The sequence below is a fragment of the Pantherophis guttatus genome, chromosome 4 (genome assembly GCF_059756535.1).
Source record: "Pantherophis guttatus breed Tessera chromosome 4, ASM5975653v1, whole genome shotgun sequence".
NCBI classification, from domain to species: Eukaryota; Metazoa; Chordata; class Lepidosauria; order Squamata; family Colubridae; genus Pantherophis; species Pantherophis guttatus.
In genome coordinates, this window is record NC_142066.1 from 36665388 (window position 1) to 36690626 (window position 25239).

At 35.8% G+C, this 25239-nt stretch overlaps 3 protein-coding genes across 5 annotated transcripts; all 3 read left to right on the top strand.

Annotated features, from left to right (window-relative positions):
* The first annotated feature begins 468 nt into the window (after positions 1-468).
* Positions 469-21425, top strand: LOC117668876 (olfactory receptor 14A2-like). 2 transcript variants are annotated; one of them, XM_087891955.1, is made up of 3 exons: positions 469-586; positions 12811-12896; positions 20484-21425. In XM_087891955.1, the coding sequence occupies exon 3, from the start codon at positions 20679-20681 to the stop codon at positions 21423-21425; it is 747 nt and encodes a 248-aa protein (XP_087748081.1). In that variant the 5' UTR covers positions 469-586; positions 12811-12896; positions 20484-20678. The 2 variants fall into 2 exon arrangements, with proteins under 2 accessions (XP_087748081.1, XP_060549653.2); XM_060693670.2 differs by lacking the exons at positions 469-586; positions 12811-12896 and having other exon boundaries at positions 20841-21425.
* LOC117668877 (olfactory receptor 14A16-like) lies at positions 1109-4285 on the top strand. Of its 2 annotated transcripts, XM_087894511.1 has the most exons (2): positions 1109-1118; positions 3366-4285. In XM_087894511.1, the coding sequence occupies exons 1-2, from the start codon at positions 1112-1114 to the stop codon at positions 4283-4285; spliced, it is 927 nt and encodes a 308-aa protein (XP_087750637.1). In that variant the 5' UTR covers positions 1109-1111. The 2 variants fall into 2 exon arrangements, with proteins under 2 accessions (XP_087750637.1, XP_034278822.1); XM_034422931.1 differs by lacking the exon at positions 1109-1118 and having other exon boundaries at positions 3371-4285.
* LOC117669005 (olfactory receptor 14A16-like) lies at positions 13377-15434 on the top strand. Its single transcript, XM_034423095.2, has one exon. It carries the CDS (start codon positions 13389-13391, stop codon positions 14301-14303), a length of 915 nt encoding a protein of 304 aa, XP_034278986.2. The 5' UTR covers positions 13377-13388; the 3' UTR covers positions 14304-15434.
* Positions 21426-25239: the final 3814 nt, after the last annotated feature.

Genomic DNA, 25239 nt, shown 5'->3' on the forward strand with positions numbered 1-25239 from the left:
TTCTCAAGGCTTTAGCAAACTATCTCATGGCCATATTTCATATTTCTTACTTTGTTTGTGTTGCTAATTCATTTTAAAATCTCCTTTACTGCTCCTGATTTCTTCCTGTCTTTTGCCAAGTGCCAGGGCACTAATCAAGTACACAGGCAATTGTTCCTTTTGAATCCAGAAACAATAAGTGCACAATGAATAGAGATGTTACTGTATTTATAATCCATGGAAACTGATTTAGAAGTGTAAGATAAAAAGATGCTACCCAAATTTCTTATAAGCTGCCAGGAGCTCCTTAATAACAATAGCAGAAATACCCCAAGTGTGGCCTATTTTTGCATCCCCCAATAGTTTGTTATATGTAGAAGCTCCCAGCTTCAAGGATAATACTAGGGTTTTTATTAGAACCTGGCATTATGACTTCATAAAGGCACCATGATTTTATGATCATGAGATAACAAAGTCTAACTTTGACCATGTGGCACACAGGGATGAACACTGAAAGTTTGAGAAATCTACAGAAAACAAGAACTTTAGAGTTTTGATAAGATTCACCACTCCATTTATTCATCAAGCAAGCAAGAAAAACAAGCAGGTTAGTTCAGAATGGATTTTAATTTTTAAGATTTTTCTTAATATGGAGAAATTACAATACCTCACTAAACTTGTCCAAATACAACAGTTATTGCCTTACAGTTGTGGCATATGATTACTTATGCTATTACTTAAACCACAATTACTTACTTAAATCACAATCTTATTCTGAATTTGGTGAGATATCCCCTTTTTGAGGTAGGCCAGTCAAGAAACCAACTCCTCAATAGGTTAGAATTCTACTTTTATAGTCTTGAAAGCCTGATTGTGTTTTCCTTTCCCTCCTTTTTATATAGACGAGAGTTAGCTTGAATATAGTTTGATATTTTTATGCTTTGCTCATTTACTGGCTGTAGGGATTACTTCTGTCATTGATGGTGCATAGTTTTTCAATTGACTTCAGGTACCATGTTAAGACATCTTTTCTTTAAATGTGGTTTGTAAAATATAAGCAAAATAAAGGTCAAGAATCAAGACTTGTAGGAAACAAAATTTATTTGGCTAACAAAAGTAGACTTGCAGTGCCATGGAAGGCTATCTTCTACCCCTTACATATTTAAGCGTAAGATTTTAGTGTTGTATCAAAAGTTATATCAAAATACTGATGTGCTGACTTTGTCAATGTGATCACCCTTGCCCGCACATAATAATACCGTAGCTTTTCTTTCTGTGAACTTAGAAGAGAATAAGAATCTTGTACTTTCTATTACATGCTGTGTCCTTCCAATGGGATGTTCATTTTTTTCTGCATTTTCCAGTTATGACTTTTATTTGTTCAACCCAGCAAAAGCTACTAAATTGCCTGAATTGCATAGAGACGGTTGGTAAACCAACCAAATCAGAGATATTAAAAAGATGTTGAATTATGATAAAGGATGCTGAAATATGAAAAATGCTGAAATTTTTTTCTTGGTGTTGTGCCAGATGAGCTGTGGATGGGTTCTTCTGGTGAAGTGGCCAAGGGGGAGGGGAGATAAATTTTGCAACTATAAATAATCAGCAAGTAAGATATAGCTATTGTATTCTTATGACCAATTATGTTAATAAGCACACAGAAGTCAGTTTTATTTTGGTGTACAAATCTCTTGAGGGAAACAAAAGAAAGATTAATATAAAATTCAGAATAGAAATCTCTACAACTGCAGATAATGAGACAGCATTTACTTAGTGGTAAGATATCTAACTCTTAAAAGCATGGAATATATCATCTATATAGAGACAAATTTATAGAGACAAATTATATTGAAAGTTTAACAGAAAGGCTATTTCCCCATTTTCTGGCACACATTGTTGTTTATTTCAATATATCTTATGTGTTATATCTCAGAGTTGGTTTTATAACTTTCTGCTGGAAGAGAATTTAAGTAAATAATTGCATAAGAGAGTTTTCTGATATATTAGAATAAGAAGTTAGGCAATTTGGGGGAAGAGAACAAAGGTAACTTTATGGTATTTTTTTCAGAAATTGGAAATCAGGCACTATATTTAAAGGTATAATGAAACAGAATACCATTTGGAAAGATTTTTATGTAGAATTTAAATAATGAATTAACTACATATTTAACATTGGTATTTTTTCTACATAATTATAAACAATAAAAACAGTTATAATTTGCAGAAATTTGAACCAAATCATTATGCATGAACTGATAATTAATAGGTGAATAAGCAATGGCAAAGTCATCTCATACTGTATCTGTACTGTATATGAAAAAAAGAAATACATGGTAAAATATGTTTTTATTTCTCTGTTTTTAAATAATTTAAGTGTTATTGTTGAATATGTGCTAACATGGTTTTTGACATTGTTGAAAAAATAAAATGCTGAGATATCAGAGTACAAAGATTCAATAGGTTGGGTCTCATTTTCTGTCCAAACTGTCCTATAAACATTTTTGTTTTGTATTGGATGGGATATTGTCTTTTCAAACTGAGTTTTCATTTAATTCTGATTGTTGTATAAGGGGATTTATTAATTTATTCTGCTGATATTTGATGTCCTTTGATTAAATGTATTTAACTATAATTGTGCATTTATCACCAAGTGAATATCAAAACAGCAGTTAGGTTGTTACTTAAGTTCTATCATTTAATAATATGCTGTTAAATAAATGTTTAATAATCTTCTATTTATGTATTAGTTTAAAAGCTTTTTATGCTATTATTTTAGCTTAATATCTGATAGGAAAATTGAGACAAAAGCATTGCCATCACTTACATAAACACACACAGAGAGATTATACAACAAGGAAATGTGTGTTCTCAAGATTTCCAAGTAAGAGATGTAGCAAATTATTTTTATATTTATTGGGTAGATTTATATTCCCTTTTTCCTAGACGCACAAAGCATCATACATTAGAATTCTCCAATTTTCCAACACAGTCACAATCCTATAGGAATGCATTATCACGGATAATTATCATTATCCAATTATTCTAAGTAATCTTCCATTGATAAAAATAGACCTAAACCAACTTTGTTCTAGCAACTGTTTTGATCATTACATGAGATAACACAACTGAAAAGAGGAAAGAAGGAAAAATGTGAGGTTAGTAATCAGTCATGTAGTGCAGATGGGTAAAAATGGGAAACAGTGTATTTTAATACCCCTATCCTATATCCCTCTTTTCTGTGTTCTGAACCTCTGTTGATTATCTCCATGCTTTATGTTTCTTGATGTTTTCTATTCTCACCACATATAAAACTGCCACCTCCAAAATTTTATCTAACTGAATTTCCCTCTTTCTTTCATTGCAGTTATGCCAGTTTTGTCATAAATACAATATGGAGAACCAAACCACAGTGCCTTACTTTCTGCTTCTAGAATTCTCAAAAAATCGGCATCTGCAGATTTTGCATTTCTTCTTCTTCTTTGTGCTATATCTGGCAACTGTAACAACAAATCTTCTCATCATCTTTGCAATAGTTTTCGATCATCGCCTGCACAGTCCCATGTACTTCTTTCTCATGAACTTGGCTATGCAGGACTTGGGTATTGTTTCAATTATTGTGCCCAAATCCATGATAAATTCTCTCATGGACACCAGAAACATCTCTTACTTTGGTTGTGTTACTCAATACTTCCTCTTTCTCTCCTTTGAAGCTTCTGATTTATCCCTCCTGACAGTTATGGCATATGATCGGTATGTTGCCATTTGCCATCCATTGCATTATGAGATGGTGATGAACTGGAAATACTGTACTGAAATAATAATTCTAGTTTGGGTTACAGGTCTCCTCTATGGAATGTTGCATACCACTGGCACTTTTTCCATCATTTTTTGTTCTAATGTGATCAATCAATTCTTTTGTGAAATTCCACATTTGCTAAAACTATCCTGCTCTGGCATAAATCTACTTGAGGTTGGAATTCTTGTGGCCAGTATCATTGCTGGCATAGGTTGTTTTACTTTTATACTTGTATCTTATGCAGTGATCTTCAAGACAGCATTAAGAATCCCTTCTGAAAAAGGAAGGCAAAAAGCCTTATCCACTTGTATTCCCCATCTTACGGTAGTGTCTATGTTATTATTAAGTGGATGTATTACCTATCTGAGACCTTCATCTAACACTCCATCTTACTTAGACTTTGGGTTGACTGTTTTGTATTCCCTCCTTCCACCCTTGCTCAATCCAATCATCTATAGCATGAGAAATAAGAATATGAAAAGTGTCCTTTCTCAACTTTGGAGGTTTTAATGAATTCTTTTAATGTTATTTATATTTATATATTTTTTTCATTCTTTCCTTCTCTTAATAAAGTAATAAAGGTAGAAATGGATAATTGGAATGGAGGCAAATCCAACCTCTGAAATAGGAGAACCATAGAACTGAAGATGTTATTTGCAAAAATCTTGCATCCCTAATTAATATCAATTTAGTTTACCGCTGCTTAATATGGATGTTTGGTAGGTCTGGAATTCCATAGGCTTGGGAAATATACTGGGGAAAATGACATTGTAGGTTTGATAATGACCCTTTGTGATGAAATGCTACTAATACTACAACAACTGTGTACTATCTTATTCTGAATTTGAGCAGGTGTCAGTTTTTGGATAGGCCAGTCAAGAAACCAACTCCTTAAATTTAACTGGAATTATACTTTTAGAAAATTAAAATGTTGCTGCATTTAAGCATGGCTTATAAAGTAAGAACAAGATAAAATACCAGCAAGGATAAAATGAGGTTGCCCAGAGCCAATAAGAAATGGGTAACTAAATCTTCCTGACGTCATCAAGAGTTCCAGGAAATCAAAAACACCCATCCAATGAAAGGAGACTTGCAGTGCTTTCAAATGCTGGCTTCTAACCCTTTCATCAGGGGGGGATGAAATGGTACCGGTTCACACTGATTTGGGCGAACCAGTAGTGGTGGTGGCGGGTGGTTCAGAGAACCGGTAGCAGTAACAGCATGAGGCTCTGCCCACCCACCTAGATGTTGTTACTTCCTGGTTTTAACCAGGAAGTAACATGTTTTTGACCCTCTGCACATGCGCAGAAGGCTTTGTGCATGCTCAGAGGGTCCAAAATCACACGTGACACATGCGCACACTTAGGGAAGGTAAGTAGAATTCACCTCTGCCTTTTATGTTTAAATGGGAAATTTTAATGTATATAGAATTTCATAGAATAACAGATTTGGAAGGGACCCAAGGGACCCAAGTTTGACTAGCCTATATCTGTACAGTTGGCTTTTCTTGCCTAAGTGAGAGTTACTGTTATCTATAATGGATTTCATTTTGTTAGATAGGGCCTAGTGTTCAACTCTGTCAAGATCCTTTTGGATTTTGAGGCTATCTACTGGGGTGTTGGTCATTCCTGCCAGCTTGGTGTCCTCTGCAAATTTGATAAATTCCCCTTCTATTTTTTAATCTACATCATTTATGAAAATATTGAGAGTACTAGGCCTAAAATTGAACCCTGGAGTACTCCACTACTTACTTCTCTCCATGTATTTGTAGCTCCATTGGGGACCACACATTGAGTATGGTTTGTCAGCCAGTTACAAATCCATCTGGTGGTATACTGTCTATCCATAAATTATGTATCAGGGATGGTGCTTGCCTCATAATACTGCTGCACTGATGTTATCAATGTGATCACTCTTGCCTATTGACTCTGCTGTTTTTGTTTCTATGTGCTTAGCTATCAGGAATAATAACCATACCCAAACATCAACATGTCAATTAGCTGTTTTATTGGTCAAGTCTATAGAAAGGAATCTTCTCAGATTGAGGGTTGGCACCTGGCTGAGAGTAGATAAGGCCCAACAGCATTCAAAGGGGGGGGAGGGATGTCAGACTTTGCCTTCTTATACCAACATAGGGATTCCAAACTAATTTGATTACTCCCCCTAACTCAGCCAGTCTCTCGCCTAGATTAGCATAGTATATATATCTTCTGTTTCCCAATACGTCCTCACCCCTTCCACTGGTCTGTTAAGTTTTTCTTCATTATTTAGGTATTTTTCCATTTATCCCAGTCAAAGCTGCAGAATTGTCAGATACAGAAAAAGAGTCAGCTATCCTACAATCTGCCTCTAGGCATCTTCTTATCCTTGTGTCTTAATCTGTATGCTCCTTAAAACATTTTGGACTACTTTTTAATCCTTGTACTTTTTTCACTTTTTTTTAGAAGTTCTGTGGTAAAACCAATATGAAAAAGCAAGAAGTCAATTTCATAACACTCTATTTTCTTAGATTTTGGGTTGACTGTTCTGTACTTCCTTCTTCCACTCCTATTCAATCCTATTATCCTATTCAATCCTATTATCTGTAACAGGAGAAATAAGAATAGCAAATGTGTCCTTTCTAAATTGTGAAGATTTGAAAATTTCTCTTGTATTCTGTTCACCAGAGTTTTCCATTCTCCTGTCTTATTCTTTATTCAGAGAAGGAAAAGAAAAGTTAGAAAGGAAGACTCTTCTTTTAGTCCTGAAGAATGGTAGAACTCAAAAAGTTACTCGGCAAATATTCTGCATCTCTAATTATTAATACACTTTTGGGGTGCTAAATGTGGATGATTCTGGCATATCACAGGTTGACTCTCCTTGATATTTGATGAAGTGAGTATTGAGGAGTAATGCGATTGTGGAAAAGAAGTTTAATGGAAAAGAGTTTTTTTTTCTCCTTGTGATTTCCCATATAAAATGGCTTCCCCTTCATTGCTTGCACATAATATGACAAATGAAAGCTTTAGCTGCTCCAGATTTATCTTTCTTTTGATATTTTGTACCTTTAAATCAGCCTTAATTCATAGCATCTGCCTGGACAAGTATCTGTATTTTTTCTTGGTAAGTGACTGGCTTAAAGTCACCCATTTCATTCCTACCACAGGAGTAGATTTCACTGTCTCCTAGTTTTAACCTTGGTTCATTTAACTCCATATATTTTTCACACATGCATTGGAGCATTCTTTTTTTCCCTTAGAACTCCTTTGAGAAAATGAGAACAGGATGGGCAGGATGAATAAACTGGTACTAACTACCATAACTTTTTGAGAACCTACAGAAATGAAAACGCAAGATCTGTAATTCAAAATTGTAATAGAACATCATATAAGCTTTCAGGAACACTAAATTGATACAAATTGGAAAAGATAAGACATGGTTTATTGTATAACACCCGAAAAAAGAATATAAATAAATTTACATCAGGATGATATTTTATTGAAATATGCCCGAGAAGGATTTCATCCAAGCTCATGAAAAGATATACCAAAAGCTTTATCCAGATTTGTGTTATCTATGCCACCATCTGTCAAATACTTTTTAAAGATTTATTTTAGTTAAATGTATATAACATCTATACTTAAATGAAGATTCACCAAATAATGGCTCAATATAAATATATTTTGGAAGGTGCCATATGCTTAGTGGTATCACCTAGACCTGTGATGCCGAACCTATGGCACGCGTGCCACAGGTGGGCACATGAGCTCAGCTCTGGCGCACATGTGCACACTGGCCAACTAATTTTCAGGCCTTCTAGGCCCACCACAAGTTGGCAAATGGGCCGTTTCTGGCCTCCAGAGAGCCTTCCGGGGGTGGTGGTGGGGAAGGTCATTTTCGCCCACCCCAGACTCCTAGAGAGGCTCTGGAGTTAGGTGAGAAAGAAAAATGTGCCTACTGGGCCATCACGTGTCAGGAACAGGGGGGGAGTGTTGGGGGCACGCGCGCATGCATGGGGGGGGATTATGGATGTGGGCACATGCGTGCATGCACCCCCCCAGCCCCCCACTCCTGGCATGCAATGGCAAAAAGGTTAGCCATCACTGACCTAGGCAATATCAATAGCTTCCTTTGAGAATGAGGACCTTTAAATTAAAAGGATATAATTTTTTTTTCTACATTGATGCACCTGTATTCAGTGGTGGGATTCAGCTGGTTTGCACCAGTTCACGTGAACCAGTTGTTAAATTACCCACCCTTGCTATCAAAGTAGATCCTGGGTGCTGCGATGCAATGGAGAAATGGGCAACAGAGCAGCTGGTGCAAGGGAAGGAGAAGGCCACTTTCCCTCTTTCTTCTCCCTGCTTCTCTTCCTTCCCTCATGCTGGCCACTCCATTGCCCATTTCTCCATTGCAGTACAGCACCCAGGATTCACTTTGATAGTGAATTGAGAAGTGGGAATAATTTGCCTGGCCCACTAACTCTGCTCTCTCTGCTACATTGGAGCCAGATTCAATCATGCTGCCAACTTAATTGCTCGCCCTCTCACTTTTGCCCGCAGACTGACCAACATTCCCTGTATGCAGTTCCAATCCTCCCTACACTTCCCCCAATTCTTCACCTTCCTGCACAAGCTCTTGGGAGCATCAACTCCGTGTCTCTATGGTAACCCCCCTCCTCATTCTTCAGAAGTCTCGCCTCTTAAAGGAGCCACATCCAGATGGCTGAGACAGCCACAAGACCAATGTGCAGACAAGTACCCTCGGAAACAGCTTTTCGGCAAAGAGTGGAAATTTAACAACTAATTTGCCGAGGGTCAAATTGGCCATCATGGGAGGCTCATCTCACATGTGCAGTGGAGCTGGAGGATGGGGATGGGCCATGCCTCCCACGGCAGCCAACCTGACCCTAGGTGAATCAGTTGTTAAATTATTTGAATCCCACCACTGTCTGTATTGATGGTTCTTTTCTTGTTTATGTGCCTTATTTGTGTAATTTCCTGTTTATAGTATACTCTGCAGTTGTAGTTATTACTTACTACTGCTTTATTCAATAAACTCTTTCAACTTTTTCTTAATTTGTGTGGGCATCACTTTGTAATCCATGTACCTCATCTTCATATTTTTGTGTGGCATATAGGAATGAGCCCATACCCTTCAAGAGTCATTTTAATGCTAGTTTCATCTGAGGATGTCCAGGACTCCTGGATGAGAACCAAAAATCTGAGGCTTTTACAGATATGAAGAGCTTTGAAGCACTGGTGATTTTCAATTTTTTTTTTTACTACCGGTTCTGTGGGCATGGCTTGGTGGGTATGGCAAAATCTGCATTCCCACCCCACTCCAGGGGAAAGATACTGCAAAATCTCCATTCCTATCCCACTCCAGGGGAAGGATACTGCAAAATCCCCATTCCCTCCCCACTCCTGGGGATAGGATACTGCAAAATCTCCATTCCCACCCCACTCTGGGGCGAGCCAGAGGTGATATTTGCTGGTTCTCTGAACTACTCAAAATTTCCACTACTGGTTCACCAGAAGCTGTCAGAACCTGCTGGATTTCACCCCTGCTTTGAAGCTATGTGAAGATTCCCCATCCCCTTTACTCAGCAAGTACAAGGAAAAATGAGTAGGTTAGCTTGAAAGGACTCTAAACTTTTAGACTTTTCTTAATGTGGAGAAATCCAAATGCATCACTAAACTTATCCTAATACAATGGTCATTTTCACTGCCACTACTCTGCCTCAAAGTTATAGCATATGAATAGCCATTCTGTAACACAAAAATCTTATTCTGAATTTGAGCAGATGTCCCATTTTGATGAAGGATAGTCAAGAAACCAACTCCTCAAGTTTATCTGGAATTATACTTTTATACCCTTGAAAGCCTGGTTGTGTTTTCCGTTCTCCTCTTTTTATACAGAAGAGAGAGACAGCATGAGACAGTTTGATTTTTTTAAAAAATGTTTTCCTCATTTCTTCGGCGTCAAGGTCATTTTTGATATTGTTGCTGCATAGTTTTTCAACTGTTTTCAGGCATCCTGTTAAGGCATCCTGTGCTTAAGCACGGTTTGTAAAACATGAGCAAGATAAAGGTTCAATCCAAAATGGCAACAAGGAAGAAATGAGGTTGACCAGAACCAATAAAACCTGATGGAGCTGAAACACTCTTGAGATAATCAAGACTTCTGTGACACGCAGGGCCATAAAAGGCTATTTTCTACCCTTTTCATATATAAATAAAAGACTTTAGTGTATATCTTAACCAATTGAGCGGCATCAAAATATTGATGAACTGATTTTGTCAATGTAACCATTCTTGCGATCATCCTTGTGAAATAATAAGTGTAGCCTTTTTTCTACTAACTGAGAAGAGTATCAGAATCTTAAACTTTCTATAACATTGCTGTGCCTCCCAATGGGATGTACATTCTTTCCTTAATTTTCCAGCTATGACTTTGATTCTTTCAAGCCAGCCAAAGCTACTGAATTGCCAAATGCAGAAAGGGATCATCCTACTAATCTGCCCCTAGATATATTCATACTGTGCATGCTTCTTAATATTTCATATCCTGAAATATGAAAAATGCTGAACTTTGTTTCTTGATGTTTGGCCTAATGGAATGTGGATGGTCTCTTCTAGGGAAGTTGTAGAGGCCACGGGGAAATAAATAAATTCTGCAATTATCAACTCTTATCAATTTTACTGCAAGGAAATATTTCTACATAAAACTGAGGATGCACTTATTGTCTAATTCAAGTATATGTATAACTCTCTTTCTACATCTTATGCGCTGTGTATCTTGTTCAGTGAGTCTTTTTACCAAATTCTGTGGATTTACTGTATTATGTAATCTATTATAGCTATTTTAGAAGAATCTGTTGGCTTATATTGCATCACATTCTATGAGAATTGTTTTAGGTATGTATCTGCAGGCTGATCAGGCAGTCAAATGCACTCTTCAAAGAAATGTGGATTGAAATACAATTGGAGTGCAATAATTATCTTCCTTTTTTTGATACCCATACAAATGTCCCTGGTTTTTGGATTTTATTGTTTAACCATTGGCATTCCACTAGGTTTCTATGGGTTTCCTGACATCTCTTTCCTTCTTTCCCCCTTTTTGATTTGCAGAAGGAGTTAAAATTTTCACCCTTGCATTAATGATGTGGGCTTATCTATTTCAAACTTTTCCCCCATATGTGCCATGCAGAATAGAGGACAGATTGTTTTAAAAGTTGGAGGTGAAAGAAAATCACAAGTGATGAAACATAGTTCATCACTCTTTTCACATGATTCATGTTTTTCCTCGCAGAATTTGCACTGCCCCAATTCTGTTAACAAGCTCAGATATTATTATGCAATATTATAACTGGTCCTTATGTTCTTAATGAACAATTACATTAATAAGCATGGAGAAATCAGTTTTATTTTTGTTTGCTAACTATGTTAAGAAGCTTGCAGAAGTCAGTTTCACCTTAGTGTACAAGTCTCTTGAGGGAAACAAAACAGCTATTAATAAACATTTGGAATAGAAGTCTTTGCAGATACTGTAGATGTTTCACTACATGAAAATTAGTGGGACAGCATTGACTTAGTGGTAAGATATTTAACACTCTCTTAAAGCATAGAATATATAATCTACAGAGACAAATAAACCACTTATTAGTTGAAAATTTAACAGAAAAGGAGAAAATTGATATTTACAGTATTTCAATATATTTTGTGTGTAATAACAGGTTTAGCTTTATGACTCTTCCATAAGGAAGATAATTGAATCAAATGATTGCATAAGGTAATGTTCTGATATAATAGAAAAGCTTTTTAGGAAGCACAATTTTTAACATTATTTATTAAAAATAGGAACCTCATACAGAAATTCTGAAGTTGTTATGAATCAGAATCTAATCTGGAGAGATTTCTATATTTGTATTAATGGGACCTTTTACTCTATATTTTGCAAAATAATTAGACCACATCTTCAGAATGTAAATGAATTTTGAAATGAAATTGAATGGGCAAACTGTTCACCAATGGACAAATTGTCATGCAAAAAGTCATTTCACAATTTCCATGGATATGGATAAAAGAAATGGATGGTAATATTTCTAAATGTCTTATCATTTTTATTTTTTTTTTTGTTTCTTTTTAAATATTTTAGTATTACCATTGAAAATATAGGTTCACATTTTTAAAAATGGTGATATATCAGATTTCAGACCATAATAGGTTGTTTAGCATTCTGTGTCATTCTCTCCATCATTCTCATGGAGAGAATATAGATGTGTATTGAAAGAGAGACTGCTTTTTTAAAAAACTGAGCTTTCATTTCCATCTGATAGTTGGAGAAGGGGATTAATTTGTCCTGCTAATATCTTATTTCTTTTGATTAAATATATTTCTTTTGATTAAATATATTTTAGAAGTAGGATAATAGTGTATATAATACCAATGAAAGCAAATTAAAATAGCAGTTAGAAAAAAATTCTTTATTGGCCAAGTGTTATTGGACAACCAAGGAATTGGTCTTAGTGCATATGATGTCAGTGTACATAAAAGAAAAGATACATTCGTCAAGAATCATAAGGTACAATGCTTACCTTACTTAATGATAGTCATAGGGTACAAATAAGCAATCAGGAAACAATCAATATCCATCAAAAGCATATGGAAACAAGGAGCAAAGTTACAGTCATGCAGTCATAAGTGGGAGGAGATGGGTGATAGAAACAGTGAGAAAATTAATAGTAATAGTAATGCAGCCTTAGTGAATAGTTTGACAGTGTTGAGAAAATTATTTGTTTAACAGAGTGATGGCATTCAGGAAAAAACTATTCTTGTGTCTAGTTGTCTTCGTGTGCAGTGCTCTATAGCTTCATTTTGAGGGTAGGAGTTGTAACAATTTATATTCAGGATACGAGGGGTCTGTAAAATTATGTTCTAAGTAAAGTTCTATCCCCCTTTCTTTTAATTATATACCATTAAATACATGTTTAGAAACTAGTATTTATGTATTAGTTTAAAGGCATTTTGTGTTTCTTTTGTTTCGTCTAAAAGCTGTTAGGGTAAAAGAGAGGAGGAGAAAAAAAATCCATCTATTTGCCACATAAAACAGAAATACAGAGACATACGGCGTGAAAAATGTAAGAGTTTGTTTTTATGTTTCTATACTAGATTTACAGTTCCTTTCTATCAGAAGCACAAAGCACTCTATGTAGCATATCCCACAATTTTGCAACACTATCATAATCCTTTACCAGAAGTAAGGGATTGTGACCATATCAAATATTTCCAATAATCTTCCACCGTTGAAAATGGATTTGAATAGGGTTTTTTAAACCTAGGCAATCCTTTTGATCGGTACAGGAGGTAATAGAACTAAAAGGAGGAAAGAAGGAAAAATGTCAGATTTGCATCTGGTCCTTGAGTGGATTTTTTGATGGGTAGAAATTGACTGAATGTACTCTCTGCTAACTATATATATAATCCTCTGTTCATCTGGTCGATGCTTTATTATTCTTTTTGTTTTCTCTTCTCACCGTATATCAAATTGCCACTAACCGAAATGTATCTAACTTCAACTCCCCCTTCTGCTTTCTTGCAGTTATGCCCTGCAGCTTTCTCTTAAATGACAAATGGAGAATCAAACCACAGTGTCTTATTTCTTGCTCCTGGAATTCTCAAAAAATCGACATCTTCAGCTTTTGCATTTCTTCTTCTTCTTTGTGTTATATCTGGCTACTGTAACAGCAAATCTTCTCATCATCTCTGCAGTAGCTTTTGATCATCGACTGCATAGCCCCATGTACTTCTTTTTAATGAATTTGAGTCTGCAGGACCTGGGCATTGTTTCAGTCATTGTTCCCAAATCTATGATAAATTCTCTCATGGACACTAGACACATCTCTTACGTTGGTTGTGTTACTCAAATCTTTCTCTTTCTTTCTTTTGAAGCTTCTGATTTATCCCTCCTGACAGCCATGGCATATGATCGGTATGTTGCCATTTGCAATCCATTGCACTATGAAACGGTGATGAATTGGAAAGCCTGCACTGAAATAATAATTCTAGTGTGGTTTGCTGGTTTTCTGTATGGAATGTTGCATACCATTGGCAGTTTTTCCATTCTGTTTTGTTCTAATGTTGTCAACCAATTCTTTTGTGAAACTCCACAGTTGCTAAAACTATCCTGCTCTGGTTTAAATGTACTTGAGGTTGGAATTATTTTGGCCAGTATTATTGTTGGAATAGGTTGTTTTACTTTTATAATTGTATCTTACACAGTGATCTTCAAGGTAGTATTAAGAATCCCTTCTGATCAAGGTAGGCAAAAAGCCTTATCCACTTGTATTCCCCATCTTACAGTAGTGTCTATGTTATTACTAAGTGGATCCATTGCCTACCTGCGACCTTCCTCTCCCACGCCATCTTACTTAGATTTTGGGTTGACTGCTCTATATTCCATCCTTCCACCCTTGTTCAATCCAATCATCTATAGCATGCGAAATAAAAATATCAAATGTGTCCTTTCTCAACTGTGGAGATTTTGACAAATTCTTTTAATGTTATTTATATTTTGTTCACCACAATTTTGCATTTTCTGGCTTTCCTTTTACTTCTATGAATAAAGGATTAGGGTAGAAAGGGATAATTGTGATGGAGGCAAATCCAAAATCTCAATCAGAAGAACCATAGAACTCCATATGTTCCTTAGTAAATGTCCTGCATCCTAAATTACTGTCAACGCACTCTACAGATGATAAATATGGATGTTTGATGGCTCTGGCATGCCACAGACTGACAATTCCTGATGTTGTGAAGTGAGGATCAGAATATAATGTGAATGGAGGAAATATTTTAAATCTAGAGAAGTTTTAAAAGCTGTGACCTAGTTTTCCCTTTCTTTCTTGTATAAAACATATTCCTTCTAATGCTGGCCCATAATATAGCTAGTTAAAGCTTTTCCAAAAGAACATGGCTCTAAATAACATTTCCCTCCTTAATTGGTCATTTATTCCCTAAATTTTATCTCTCAGTCAGCCTCAACTGCGAGTGACTGCCTGGACAATTCTCTATAGTTTTCTGTGCAACGTTTTTCAGAAGAGGTTTGCTATTGGTTCCTTTAAGAGCTGAGGTGGGGGACTAGCCCCAAATCACCTACTGGCTACATTCCAAAGTGGAATAGAAGTCCTGCTTTCTGGCCCAATGCCTTAGGAATAGTAATGGCAATAGGACTTACACTTATATACCGCTTCACAGTGCTTTACAGCCCTCTCTAAGCAGTTTACAAAGTCAGCCTATTGCCCCCAACAATCTGGGTCCTCATTTTACCAACCTCAGAAGGATAGAAGGCTGAGTCAACCTTGAGCCTGTTGAGATTGCAGGCAGCTGGCAGGCAGCAGAAGTAGCCTTCAGTACTGCATTCTAACCACTGTGCCACCTCGGCTCTTAACTTCTTAACCCTTAATCCTTAACCTCTGCATCAAAAAGATTTTCAGAATCTTTAGCTTAAACTAAGCTAAAGATTATTTCTTTCCTTTAGAAATGCTTTAGCAAAATCAAACACCTGACAGGGTGAGAAAGGTGTGTGAACTGATATTGTATCATATAACATATTGGTAACCAAGATAAATGAAAAATTCAAGAAACTAAATTAGGATGATATATAATGAAGATAAAAATAATAATGATAAAAAAAGATTTCAGAAATCTTACAATTTGATGCAAAGTGAAAGAGATATGACGTGTTCCCTGGTCCAATACAGGAACAAAGGAAGATAGACAGATCTACACCAAGGATGATATCTTACTGAAATGTCCTTGAGAAATAATGAATTCCATCCAAGCTACTGATAATGCATGCCAAATACTATATCTCTATTTTGTGATATTTTGTGAAACCATCCTCAAAATAGTTGGCAGAATGTGTACAAAATGGAAGGTTCACCAAGTACTTTGGGGCTTGGTAAAAGTGTACCTGGGAAAGGTGCCGTATACTTATTGAATCACCAAGGTATCATCAACAACTTCCTTTGATGAAGGTGAGAGGCTTTCAGCTATAGGGATATGAAATTTTCTTCTACATTTTAAGTTCTATTTTGAATTTTACACTTTGCTATTACACCTTTGAACATTACACTTTACTATTAGAGTGACTATTTTGTTCTGCTTTTCTCAATAAACTCTTTAAATTTATATTTCTTTCTTTCTTTCTTTCTTTCTTTCTTTCTTTCTTTCTTTCTTTCTTTCTTTCTTTCTTTCTTTCTTTCTTTCTTTCTAACCAATGAATGTCTCATTCCCATTTTCTGTGAGAAAAAGGAATAGGCCCCTAACTCTTTAAGAGTCTTTTTAATTCCAATTCCATCTGGAAACATCTGTATGAGCTCTTGGTTTGCTGAAAGAAGTCAGCATTCTATTAAGGATAATGATAAAATCTGTTTATAAATATTTTCTCCATAGGATTGTTCAAGTCTTGAAAAATCTAATAAAAGAAATTTCTTGACCTACTTTATTACCAGAGATGGTGTTTCATATACCACACTAAATGATGATTAGAGAGTTTAGGGTGGAATAAACTATGGTTTGCTGGAATGTAAAACAAATTAACTCATTAAACATGATTATAAAACCTATTAACTAGATTCATAACAACATATTAATTCCTACATAAAAAAACAATATGATTTAAATGTTGTGTAAATAAGGAAATAATAATTTATGGAGTTCACCATGTCATCATTACATTTCATCTTTACCTTTTTAAAGAACTTTCAGCCCAAGGGTACTTGGCAGTGTTACTTCTGTACTAGGTTTCTTATGCATTTATATCAATGCATATGGGCAAAAACTTTTCCGAAACATAAAAAGAAAGTATGCCTTTGTTTGGAGAATATTAGTTGGGGTATTGAATAATAAAGTTGTAAAGAAGTCTGGTAATGTCTTGCAAAACATACTTTGTGGTTATTCAATGACTGATCTCAGTTGGTTATAGCCTTTGCTAAAGATTTCATGGGATTCAATAATATGGTACTGGCAGAATCTGTTTGAAGAATTGAAGAATACTTTCTTCAATATACATACAAATATACATACAAATAACAAAGTGCAAGTTGTACACTGTTATCATATTTCTCTTCTTCCCTTTCAATACTCCTCTTCCTTTTACTTTCCACTTTCTCTATATATTAAGCTGAGCTTCCCATATTGTATTTAATTTTAATCTCCCATTTCTACTTTATATCATTTATCTTTATTATAAATGAAACACGCAAACATGTGCTTTTCTTTCTGCTGACTGGATTCTCAACATTTGAACAACTGTAGGTTTTGCATATCTGGCAGTAGCCACAGCAAATTTTCTCATCACCACTCCAGTAAATTTGAATGATTAATTGCACAACCCCATAAATTTCTTTCTGATGAATTTGGCTGTGTTGGGCTTTGTTTCAAGCATTTCTCAAGGCTTTAGCAAACTATCTCATGGCCATATTTCATATTTCTTATTTTGTTTGTGTTGCTCAATTCATTTTAAAATCTCCTTTACTGCTCCTGATTTCTTCCTGTCTTTTGCCAAGTGCCAGGGCACTAATCAAGTACACAGGCAATTGTTCCTTTTGAATCCAGAAACAATAAATGCACAATGAATAAAGAGATGTTACTGTATTTATAATCCATAGAAACTGATTTAGAAGCGGAAGATAAAAAACAAGATGCTATCCAAATTTCTTATAAGCTGCCAGGAGCTCCTTAATAACAATAGCAGAAATACCCCAAGTGTGGCCTATTTTTGCATCCCCCAATAGTTGGTTCTATGTAGAAGCTCCCAGCTTCAAGGATAATACTAGGGTTTTTATTAGAACCTGGCACTATGACTTCATAAAGGCACCATGATTTTATGGTCATGAGATAGCAAAGTCTAACTTTGACCATGTGGCACACAGGGATGAACATTGAAAGTTTGAGAAATTCATAGAAAACAAGAACTTTTTTGATAAGATTCACCACTCCATTTATTCATCAAGCAAGCAAGAAAAACAAGCAGGTTAGTTCAGAATGGATTTTATTTTTTAAGATTTTTCTTAATATGGAGAAATTACAACATCTCACTAAACTTGTCCAAATACAACAGTTATTGCCTTACAGTTATGGCATATGATTACTTATTCTATAAGTCACAATCTTATTCTGAATTTGGTGAGATATTTTTTTGACTGGCCTATCTTTTTGAGGTAGGCCAGTCAAGAAACCAACTCGTCAATAGTACATAATTCTATTTTTATAGACTTGAAGGCCTGTTTGTGTTTTCCTTTCCCCCATTTATATAGACGAAAGTTAGTTTGAAGATAGTTTGATATTTTTATGTTTTGCTGATTTTGAATTGTTTTTCAATTGACTTCAGACACCATGTTAAGACATCTTTTCTTTAAGTGTGGTTTGTAAAAAATAAGGAAAGTAAAGGTTCAATTCAAAATAGCAACAAGAAAAAATGTGGTTGACCAAAGCCAATCCAATAAGACCTGGTGGAACTGCAACTCTTGAGGTAGTCAACACTTGTAGGAAACAAAATTTCTCTGGTCAACCAAAGTAGACTTCTAATGCCATGGAAGGCTACCTTCTACCCGTTTCATATTTAAGTGTAAGATTTTAGTGTTGTATCAAAAGTTATATCAAAATACTGATGTGCTGACTTTGTCAATGTGATCACCCTTGCCCACACATAATAATACTGTAGCTTTTCTTTCTATGAACTTAGAAGAGAATAAGAATCTTGTACTTTCTATTTCATGCTGTGTCCTTCCAATGGGATGTTCATTTTTTTCTGCATTTTCCAGTTATGGCTTTTATTTGTTCAACCCAGCCAAAGCTACTGAATTGCCTGAATTGCATAGAGACGGTTGGTAAACCAACCAAATTAGAGATATTAAAAAGATGTTGAATTATGATAAAGGATGCTGAAATATGAAAAATGCTGAAAATTGTTTCTTGGTGTTTTGCCAGATGAGCTGTGAATGGGTTCTTCTGATGAAGTGGCCAAGGGAGAGGGGGAGATAAATTTTGCAACTATCAATTATCAGCAAATAAGATATAGCTATTGTATTCTTATGACCAATTATGTTAATAAGCACACAGAAGTCAGTTTTATTTTGGTGTACAAATCTCTTGAGGGAAACAAAAGAAAGATTAATATAAAATTCAGAATAGAAATCTCTACAACTGCAGATAATGAGACAGCATTTACTTAGTGGTAAGATATTTAACTCTTGAAAACATGGAATATATCACCTATATAGAGACAAATTTTTAGTTATATTGAAAGTTTAACAGAAAGGCTATTTCCCTCTTTTCAGGCACACATTGTTTATTTCAATATATCTTATGTGTTATATCTCAGAGTTGGTTTTAAAACTTTCTGCTTGAAGAGAATAGGTATTTTTTTTCAGAAATTGGAACTCAGGCACTATATTTAAAGATATAATGAAACAGAATACCATTTGGAAAGATTTTTGTGTAGACTTTAAATAACGAATTAACTACATGTTTAACATTAGTAACTTTTCCACATAATTATAAACAATAAAAAACAGTTATAATTTGCAGAAATTTGGACCAAATCATCATGCATGAACTGATCACTAATAGGTGAATTAACAATGGCAAAGTCATCTTGTACTTTATCTGTACATGGTAAAATCTCTTTTTATTTCTCTGTTTTTAAACAAGTTAAGTAATATTGTTGAAAATGTGCTTGTGTGGCCTTCAACATTGTTGAAAAAAAATGCTGAGATGTCAGAGTAAAAAGGTGCAATAGGTTGTGTCTCATTTTCTTTCCAAACTCTACTACAAACATTGGTTTTTATTGGATGGGATACTGCCTTTACAAACTGAGTTTTCATTACCTTCTGATTGTTGGACAAGGGGATTTATTATTTTATTCTGCTAATACTTGAGCTCCTTTGATTAAATGTATTTCACAGTGGTATAGTTGTGCGTTTATCACCAAGGGTATATCAAAATAGTAGTTATGTTGTAATACGTTCTATCATTTTCTGTTTAATAATACACTATTAAATACATGTTTAATAATCTAATTATGTATTAGTTTAAAAGCCTTTTATGCTATTATTTTAGCCTAATATCTGGTAGGAAAATGGAGATAAAAATCATTGACATCACTTATATAAACACACACAAAGAGATTATACAAAAAGGAAATGTGTGTTCTCAAGATTTCAAAGTAAGAGATATAGCAAATTGTTTTTATATTTATTGGGTAGATTTACATTCCCTTTTTCCTAGAAGCACAAAGCATCATACATTAGAATTCTCCAATTTTCCAACACTATCACAATCCTGTAGGAGTGCAGACATTATGATGGGTCCAATTATTCTAAGTAATCTTCCATTGATAAAAATAGATTTCAACTGACTTTATTCTACTCCTATTCTACTCCTAGGCCATGCTTTTGATCACTACATGTGATAACACAACTGAAAAGACGAAAGAAGGAAAAAATGTGTGGTTGATAGTTGATTCTTTAGTACAGATGGGTAATAAATCACAAGTGTGTGCTCTAATATCCCCATCCTACAACACTATCTTTGCATGCTCTGATCCCCTGTTCATTCTGTCCATGCTTTATATTTCTTGATGTTTTTTATTCTCACCACATATCAAAATTCCACCACCAAAATTTTATCTAACTTAATTTCCCTCCTCTGTTTCCTTGCAGTTATGCCGGCTTGGTCATAAATAAGACATGGAAAATCAAACCAAAGTGCCTTACTTTCTGCTTCTGGAATTCTCAAACAATCGGCATCTGCAGATTTTGCATTTCTTCTTCTTCTTTGTGTTATAGGTGGCTACTCTAACAACAAATCTTCTCATCATCTTTGCAGTTGCTTTTGACCATGGACTGCACAGCCCCATGTACTTCTTTTTAATGAATTTGGGTCTGCAGGATCTGGGCATTACTTCAGTCATTGTGCCAAAATCCATGATAAATTCTCTCATGGACACCAGATATATCTCTTACTTTGGTTGTGTTACTCAATATTTTTTCTTTCTCTGTTTTGAAGCTTCTGATTTATCCCTCCTGACAGTTATGGCATATGATCAGTATGTTGCCATTTGCCATCCATTGCACTATGAAATGGTGATGAATTTGAAATACTGTACTGAAATAATAATTCTAGTGTGGGTTACAGGTCTCCTCTATGGAATGTTGCATACCACTGCCACCTTTTCCATTCTTTTTTGTTCTAATGTGATCAACCAATTTTTCTGTGAAATTCCACAATTGCTAAAACTACCCTGTTCTGGCTTAAATCTTCTTGAGGTTGGAGTTCTAGTGATTGGTATTATTGTTGGACTAGGTTGTTTTACTTTTATAGTTGTATCTTATGCAGTAATCTTTAAGACAGTATTAAGAATCCCTTCTGAAAAAGGAAGGCAAAAAGCCTTATCCCCTTGTATTCCCCATCTTACGGTAGTGTCTATGTTATTACTCAGTGGATGCTTTGCCTATCTGAGACCTTCCTCTAATACTCCATCTTACTTAGATATTGGATTGACTGTTCTGTATGCCCTCCTTCCACCCTTGTTCAATCCAATCATCTATAGCATGAGAAATAAGAATGTCAAATGTGTCCTTTCTAAACTTTGGAGATTGTGACAATTCTTTTAATATTGTTTGAATTCTATTCACTGTATTTTTTATTTTTGCTGTCTTTTCTTTTACTTACATGAAAATATGGTAGAAAGGGATAGTTAGGATGGACGCAAAGCTTATCCAATGTCTTGCACTTCTACTTACTGCCAATATACTTTACAGATGCTGAATATGGATGTTTGGCAACTGTGGCATTCTACACACTAACAATTCTTTACGTTTAATGAAGTCAGTATCAGAGATAATGTGATTTGGGAAAACTGGTGAAATGCAGAGAAGGTTTAAATGTGTTCTTTTTCACAGTGTTTTCCTATATGAAATGGCTTCCATCTAATCCTAGTCCCTCTAATGCTTTAAGAAGTGACTGGACTCCTGCTTGAACAGAGGGTTTGACTAGAAGACCTCCAAGGTCCCTTCCAATTCTATTCTGATTGATTGATTGGTCCATAATATGGCTAGCTAAAGCTTCAGAGTTTCCAAAATAGATAGTCCGCTATAACACTTCCCTCCTGAAATGGTCTTTTCCACACAAACTTTGATATTTTGCTCCTTTCAGTCAGCCTCAAGCCCTGGCAACTGCCTGGATAAGACCCTATATTTTTCTTGGCAACATTTTTTTCAGAAGGGGTTTGTCATTGCTTCCTTTCAAGGTCTGAGAGAAAGGGACTGGCCCAAAAGCTACATTCCTACGATGGAATAGAAGTCTCAGTCTTCTGGGTTTTAGCCTGATGCCTTAACTTCTATATACAGTTGGTTTTCAGATTCTTTAGCTCAGAATATTTCTTTTCTTTAGAAGGGCTTTGGCAGGACCAGACATATGACAGGGTGCACAAGCTGTATGAACTGATTTCATATAACCTTTTGATAACCATAAGAAATAAAAAGCAAGAAATTAAATTAAGATGATGCTTAATTCTACTAGAACATCAAAAAAGCTTTTAGAAGTCTTACAACTTAATACAACATGAAAGAGATAAGAGATACTGTATTTTTTGGAGTATAAGATGCTCCAGAATATAAGACACGCATTAGTTTTTGGGGAGGAAAACAAGAAAAAAAATTCTGTCGCTGCCTACTAGCATCCACTGATATTCATCTGGCTAGCATCCTTGCAGCAAACAGCAAACAGCCTGGTCAGCTTCAGCATGTTATTGCAGCCTGATTCAGCATGAGCAGCTGATTGGCGGTTGGATCGGCCTCCCGGAATACCACCAATCAGCTGTTCCCGGCTGTGGGGATTGCCACAGCCAATCGCATGCCCCATTTTTGGCCTCCATGCATCGTGTTTTGGGCTGGTTCCAGGTGGCATGGATTGGAGGTGGCAGCTGCCCTCACTGCCTGGAACTGGCCAAAAATGCAACAAGTGGAGGCAAAAACCGGGGTGTGCAGAGGCCAACAACATGATGTGTGGAGGCCGAAAATTCGACACGTGGAGGCGGCAATGTGCTGTGGTGATCCCCGCAGCCTGGAACAGGTCTAAAATTTTAAAACTAAAATCTTATGGCATTTATGGACCCCTGCATAATTGGATAGCTGCATTCCTGTCAAACAGGCAACAAGTGGTCAAAATAGGCAGCGCCCTATCAAATCCTGCACCTGTTAACAGTGGTGTTCCCCAAGGCAGTGTTCTAGGTCCAACAATCTTTCTGCTTTATATCAATGATCTTTGTGATCAAATTATCAGCAGCTGTGTCCTCTTTGCTGATGATGTTAAACTATTCAACATTTATTACCCTTCAAAATGACCTAGACTATGTATCTGAATGGTCAAAAAATTGGCAATGCCAAATCTCTGCTAACAAATGCTCAGTCCTGCACATTGGCAATAGAAAGTTGACCCACACTCTATCAAGGACCTAGGAATACTCATTTCAAAAGATTTAAGCCCCAGAGCTCATTGTAACATCATTGCAAAAAAGGCATTAAGAGTTGTCAATCTTATTTTGTGAAGTTTTCTCTCTGGTAATGCTATGGCTAGTTTTGTATACTAGGGCATACAAAACTTTTGCCAGACCTATACTTGAATACTGCTCACCTGCCTGGAATCCTCACTGTATTTCAGACAACAATACATTAGAGAGGATCCAGAGATATTTTACTAGAAGAGCATTCAAATCCTCTGCTCGAAATAAAATTCCCTATACCACCAGGCTTGAAACTACGCCGTCTACATTCTGACCTAAGCTTAGGTCGGAATGTAGCCTCGAACTACACTGTCTATGTTCCGACCTAAGCTTAGTTCATCAGATTATTTACCAAAACGTCCTACCTATAAATGAGAACTTTAATTTCAACCACAATAACACAAGGGCTATCAATAGAAGAGCCTGTAGTACAGTGGACTAAAGCACTGTTATTAACATCTGCTGCTTGCAATTACTGCAAGTTCAAATCTCACCAGGCTCAAGGTTGACTCAGCCTTTGAAAGGATTTTCAAAGGTAGGTGAAATGAGGACCCAGATTGTGGGGGCAATAAGCTGACTTTGTATAAATATACAAAAGTATGAAGGCTATTGCTTAACGCATTGTAAGCCGCCCTGAGTCTCCGGAGAAGGGCAGCATATAAATTAAAGAAAAAAAAAAGATTCAAACTCAATGTAATTCGCTCTAATCTTGATTGTAGGAAATATGACTTCTGCAATAGACTAGTAAATGTCTGGAACACTCTACCTGATCCTGTTGTTAGTCTTTCTAATCCCCATACCTTTTACCTTAAACTGTCTACTGTGGACCTTTCATGTTTCTTAAGAGGTCCCTAAGGGGTGTGCATAAACACATCACCAGCATGCCTACCGTCCCTGTCCTACTGTTCCCATTTATATGTACTCATTTTATGGCTATGTTTTGCTTATTTATTTCCTTATGTATGTGTCTATGTCTATGTCTATACTGTTACTTGTTTCCTTGTACTTATTGACAAATAAATAAATAAATAAATAAATAAATAAATAAATAAATAAATAAATATTAAAAAAAAAAGAAGAAGTGTGTGGAGGCTGAAAATGTGATGCATGGAGGCCGAAAATGGCCGAAGAGTGGGGCCGGCAGGTAGGTGGGGCTTCAGCAACATCCATTGTATAAGACACACAGACATTTCCACCCACTTTTAGAGGGAGGAAAAGTGTATCTTATACTCAGAAAAGTATAGATTGATCTATACAAAGGATGATATCTTAGTGAAATGTCCTTGAGAAATATTGAGTTTCATCCAAGCTGTTGATAACATATAGAAAAAGCCATATCACTATTTTGTGATATCTCTGCTACCCCTCTCACAATATTTTTGTAAATGTATACAAAATGGAAGATTCACCATGTACTAAGTATAAGTGTATTTGGGGATACCATATACACTGAATCTTAGGTGGCATAAGGAACTTTCTTTGAGGAAGATGAGAGGCTTTCAGCTAAAGGAATATGAAATGTTATACATTTATAGTGCTCTATTGAATTTTTCAGTCGTGCTTTTTTTTTGCTTTATCTGTGGATATTTCTTGCCTACGTTATACTAAAGTGTTAAAATTATGATTTTGCTCTGCTTTGCTGAATAAACTCTCAACTGTGTGTGTGTGTGTGTGTGTGTGTGTGTGTGTGTGTTTCATTCTAATCCATGAACTTCTTATTCACCTCTTGTATGGCAAAAAGGAATGATCCCATATACCGTATATACTTGAGTATAAGCCGAGTTTTTCAGCACATTTTTTATGCTGAAAAATCCCCCCTCAGCTTATACTCAAGTGAGGAAAAAAATGCCTTTTTTCCTGCAACCCATTTTGGCTCCCAGGGGCTGCAGGGAGGCTTGCTAAGGCCAAAATGG

Excerpts from the sequence above, each read along its gene's own strand:
- LOC117669005 (XM_034423095.2), top strand. The coding sequence starts at position 13,389 with ATGGAGAATCAAACCACAGTGTCTTATTTCTTGCTCCTGGAATTCTCA.
- LOC117668876 (XM_087891955.1), top strand. The coding sequence starts at position 20,679 with ATGTACTTCTTTTTAATGAATTTGGGTCTGCAGGATCTGGGCATTACT.